At 43.7% G+C, this 5,431-nt stretch overlaps 1 protein-coding gene across 4 annotated transcripts in view; it reads right to left on the reverse strand.

Moving 5' to 3' along the window:
- The window catches only part of Chaf1a (chromatin assembly factor 1 subunit A), a 31,967-nt gene that overhangs the window by 26,240 nt on the left and 296 nt on the right, over positions 1-5,431 (reverse strand). For 3 of the 4 annotated variants that reach the window (XM_010634817.3, XM_010634816.3, XM_010634812.2), the window contains exon 2: positions 2,737-2,787. In XM_010634817.3, the coding sequence (XP_010633119.1) occupies positions 2,737-2,787 (51 nt within the window). Of the gene's footprint in view, positions 1-2,736; positions 2,788-2,909; positions 3,076-5,431 lie in introns of those variants that run through there. The other variant, XM_010634813.3, reaches the window with a different exon arrangement.

Consider the following 5,431-nt stretch of genomic DNA (forward strand, 5'->3'; position numbering starts at 1 on the left):
TCTCAACTACAGTGAGACCCTGTCTCAAAAAACAAAAAACAAACAAACACCCGGAAAGAAAGGAGGGTATATTGTGGTGCGTGGTTACAGCACTTTCATAGCATGCATAAGGCCTCAGGTTCACCCCCAGAGCTGTAAATAAAGTAATTAAGTAACTAATTAAAGGCTACCAGGGCTGGGATATAGCTCAGTGACAGCAAGTATCTAGCAGGCATGAGATCCTGGGTCCAATCCCCAGCTATTTTCATTCTGTACTTTTCTAACACCCTAGTTAAAAAAAACAAAACCATCACTTGAAAGGCTGATGCAGGACTGCCCCGTGAGTTCAAGCCCAGCCTAGGTTATATAGTTAGTTCAAGGCCAACCCGAATGATATGGTCAATCAACTCACAAACAAAACAAATACAAAACACACAAAACCAAGGTTTTAGCAGGGATACCAGCAGAATTTCAAAGGAGACTTTCTTATGTATTCAAGATCCAGTTCAAATAAATCCCATATTAACTGACTGATTTTTTTTTTTTTTTTTTTTTTTTTTTTTTTTGGTGCTAGGGATTGAACCTAGGGACCTTCATGCTGAGCTACATCTGCATCCTTTCTTTTTTACTTTGAGACAGCGTTTTGTTAAGTTAGCTAGTTACCTAGACTGAGCTTAACTTGAGATCTTCCTGCCTCAGCCATCCAGACTACTGGGTTTATGGGTATGCCACTACACTGGCTGCTTAGATTTATTTATAATGGGTTTAAAATACCATTTGAAGCTAGCATCTTCTGATTCTGAAAAGGAAATACATCGGCCCAGATGTGGAAAGATTTTTCTTCCTGGCTCCAACTGTCAAATTTTCTCACCACTCAAACACCTTCCTCCCAGCACCTGTCAAGTTTGGGGCCGGAATAAAAAAGTCCACTCCTCTAGGCAGTGAGGAAATTCAAATGAATGAACTCAAGGAGCCTCCATTCACTTAAATGCCAAATTACCTCTTACTATTTCGTTATGTAACACACAAGAAAAGAACAAAACAAAACCAAAAAAAGCGACTCTTTTCTCTTTTGGTAGGGGGCAAGAGATTGAGCTCAAGGCCTTTACACTGAGCTCCATACCCAGCCTTTTTTATTTTATACTGAGAGTTGAGTCTCACCAAATTCCCAGGCGGAGGTCATCACCTTCCCATTTACACTTTGAATTTATAAAATAAGGATGCCCTCAGGCTCTATGGCTTTGTCCTAAAGTCTCTCCCCCAGCTGGATACCTGCCCGACAGGATTCCCACCAACACCAAAAGTGCTAGCAGACACTGTGGGAGAGGCAGACTGCCAGAGGCAAACTAGATAACCCAGTTTTACAACATGAAGCCAGTTTTTCAAAGACCCAGCCTCTAATCCAGACTATAGATGAAGTCTCTGTTCCACTCAAGTGGATTTGGGGACATTAGTTTTCCTGTATAGTAAGAGTTGACAACTGGGGCAGTGCTGCCCCCCATGGCAGATAGCTGTCGGGGTCAGGACTCGCCTCTAGTGGGAAGAGGCCAGGGATGCTGCTAAATTCCCTGCAGGATCAAGTACAGCACCCTGGAAGGGAGAAAAACGGCACAAAACATCCATCGAGCTGAGGTATAGACATCCTACTCTAGAGGTGAAGACCTCTGGATTGCTGATAAAAGCCCCAGGGAACAATACTGGACAAAAATGGGTTTCCCAGGGCCAGGGATTTAGCTCAGTAGTTCCGCTGTCTATTCTTGAAGGCAGGAGGATCACAAGTTTAAACCCAGCCTGAGCAACACAGGGAGATACTACCTTAAAATAAAAAACTAATTGGCTGGGGATTTAGCTCAGTGGCACTACGCAAGTCTCGCAAGCATAAGGTCTTGAGTTCAATCCCTGGTACACAAAACAAAACAAAAAAAATTAATTAAAAACAGTTGGGAACAAGCTGGGCACGGTGGCACATGCCTGTCACCCCAGCACTCCGGAGGCTGAGGCAGGAGGATTCTGTGAGTTCGAGACCAGCCTGGGCTATACAGTGAGTTCCAGGTCAGTCTCAACTACATAGTGAGACCCTGTCTCAAAACAAACAAATAAACAAACAAACAAACAGAGTTGGAGACAAAGCTAAGTGCAAAGGCCCTGGGTTCAATCCCCAATACTACATTTAAAAGAGAGAGAGAGAGAGAGAGAGAGAGAGGGAGAGAGAGAGAGAGAGAAAGAAAGAAAGGGGTAGTTTTTCTTCTTAGTACAAGTAGATCAACCCTAAGATGAAAAGCTCCAAAATCTGAAACTCTTTAAGCAAACATGCAGCCTTTAAAAATATTGTATAGGAACAGAGTATAGCTGGCACATGCATGACTCTCAGTTCCACCCTTAGCAGAGCAATATAAAAAAATATAAAGTAGTAAAACATTGTATAATATTACCTTCAGGCTAAGTCTATATATAAAATAAATAAATTTTGTATTTACAGTTGGGTCCTATTCTCAAGATAGCTCATCACATATATACAAGTGTATAATAAGCTTCAGGCTAAGTCTATATATAAAATAAATAAATTTTGTATTTACAGTTGGGTCCTATTCTCAAGATAGCTCATCACATATATACAAATATTCCAAAATAAAAGAAAATCTGAAATCCCTATGTTGGTCCCTAACATTTTCGAGTAAGGGACCTGAAGAGGAATGAACTGCTTTTCTCCCCTCCAGAGGGGTGATGCCCAAGAAAACCCTTTCACTCCAGCGTTACCTTGTACCAACTTCTTTGCTGGGAAGGTTGGTCTGTCTTTGCAATCCATGGCTGTGAATAAAAACATCAATGAATAAGTTACTAAGTCTTGGAAAAAAGCCAGCAAATATACACAGAGCCAAGTACGTTCAAGGCGATTCTCAAGTGGTGGTTGATGGGTCTGAGATGCTCACGTTTAGCTGGTAGTGGCCAGCATTACTACTAGACATCCTGCGATGCCCAGGCCAGCACTCCCCCTGCGAAAAAGAATTATACAGTCTGAGAGGTGACTAAAGAAATTCTGTCCTAGTTATATGTGATTGCTTCCCTCCAAAGAGAAGGCCAACTCTCTAACAGCAGTGACTTGTTACGCACCACACCTCCAGCACCTAGCTCAGGGTGTGAAATACAGCAGGAAGCCAATGAATGTGTAACTGGAAAAACAAAACGCAAATGAGCAAACTTAGAGATGAGAGAAAACACCAGATTATCTATTTTACCATGTGACCCTGAAGCATCCTTCTCCAAACCACCCTCTTCAACACCATGAAAGGGTATAAAACTAGAAAAGGATTCATTTTATGAAGGGAATACAACTTAAGGCACTCTGAGTTTTTCAGGCAGGAGCTGACGTGATGGCAAGACACATGGGAGATATCTTCCTGAAACAAGAACAACAACAAAATCAAGAAAATCAGCCGACAAGCTTGATGCAGAACTGACCATAAACAGAACAAAGGCTGTGGATAAATACATCTCTAAATAGGTAAACTTTAGACGCTCACACCTGCTAGGCAGTTTGGCTTAGAAAAATCTAGTTATTTTGGGGAATCTACATATATTTTGTAAAAGCTACATGAAAATCAGACCAGGGCCACCTTTTTTTTTGTACCAGGGATTGAACTCAGGACCTTGTGCTTGGGAGGCAGGTGGCAGAACCACTGAGCTAAATCCCCAGTCCCCATAGACCAGGGCCTTCTTTAAAAACAAAACCAAACAAAACAAAAAAACCAAACAAAAAACCTCTGCTGTCCACAGCTGAAACTTCCCACCCACCTTCTAACTCCCACTTATTCTTGGGAAATAAAAGGTTCCCCAATTTTTTCCCTCCTCAATGAAGAATATATAATTAGCCACTGAAATTTATTTTCAGGACAACCATCATGATTTGCATGTCTCTGGGCCACCAGCCTTGATGTACCAGTAACAGACATGACTTGCGCCCAAAAGTAACCTTAGGTTGACTAAAAAAAGGGACCCCATCCAAGGATCCAGACTACTCCAAGGTACATATGCACAAATACTTATGTATACAACATTATCAACTGATCTTTATTCTGAGATCACACCCTTCAGCCGGGGATTTGGCTCAATGTTTTTGCCTTCTACCTCACAAGCGCAAGGACCAGAGTTCAATCCCCGGGACAAAAAAAAAAAAAAAAAAAAAAAAAAAAAAAAAAACTGAAAGTACATCCTTCCTAACTATACTGGGCATTAAAACATCCTGTCCTTTATGCTAATATGGTCACAGAAAGCAATGTTTGGTTTTTAATTTTTCTTAAAATTAAACATTCTAAGGCCAGAGATTTAGCTCAGTGGTTCCATCACCTGCCTCACAAGCACAAGGTCCTGAGTTCGATCTCCTGTACCAAAAACAAAAACAAAAAAACCTAAGCATTCTGACTGTTAAATAAAAAAGATCACAGCTCCATGACAGCTAGTCCTCTTGATTTTATTGATATTAATCGTATTTCTGTGAAATTCCAAAGTCAGACGGTTCAAGGGTTCTCTTCCTGTTTTTGTGTGTGGTACTGGGGATAAAACCCAGGGCCTCACACACACACCAGGCAAGGGCTCCACCCTGAGGTATACCCCCAGGGGAGAAGTTGGGGGGGTGGAGGTGGATCCTATCTCCTAGATGTCACTTGGTCACATCTGGGAGTCATTTTTTGTCATAATTGCAAAGAAGGGGTTACCGCTAGCCTGGAGTGGGAGGAGGCCAGGTTTGTCACTCAGAACCCTACAGCGCCCAGGACTACCCCACACATCAACAGTGCTGAGATTGAGAAACAAGGAACTAGAGACTAGACGATGTCCCTTTCACCCAACCATACGTGTGTATCTGTGCCAGGTGCGGGGGACTCAATGTGAAGTCAAGCTGGGGACGCGGTGGTCAGGGTTTCCTTGGTTCCCCGGCCCACGTTGTGGGAGGCCTGCTGTGTGCCACAAAGACCCTTTCCAAGAAACGCGGAGGAGAAAGGAGCTTTACACATCAGACAGCACCAATAACTCCCGAGTCCCAGCTCCTGAGCAATCCCTACCGCACAAACCTCTTCCCTGGCCTTGCCCTGACTCAAACAGGCAGCAGTTTCGGTTTCCCCGTGCCTCAGTTTCCCCAACTGCTGTAAAGGTCCAACTTGCTCAGAAGACACAAATGCACCCAGGAGCATCCGAAGCTGGCCCTTTCGCCTCCCTGAACCTCGGTTTCCCCTCTTGGCGTCACTGATCCATCACACCCCCCAGGGGGCCCTGAAAAGACGAACTCAAGTGAAAGCGCCAAGGAAATACATAAATATACGGTCTTGGCGGCAACAATAACGTCAAAGAGGGCGCTCCTCGGCTGCAGGACCCTGAGGACCTATCTCGGCCCAGGGCCCAAAGGCGCATCCACCCCCAACCCCGCCACAACGATCCGCACAGGCCGCGTAGCCCCTTC

The sequence above is a fragment of the Fukomys damarensis genome, unplaced genomic scaffold (genome assembly GCF_012274545.1).
Source record: "Fukomys damarensis isolate Sample0158 unplaced genomic scaffold, DMR_v1.0_HiC HiC_scaffold_37, whole genome shotgun sequence".
NCBI lineage: Eukaryota > Metazoa > Chordata > Mammalia > Rodentia > Bathyergidae > Fukomys > Fukomys damarensis.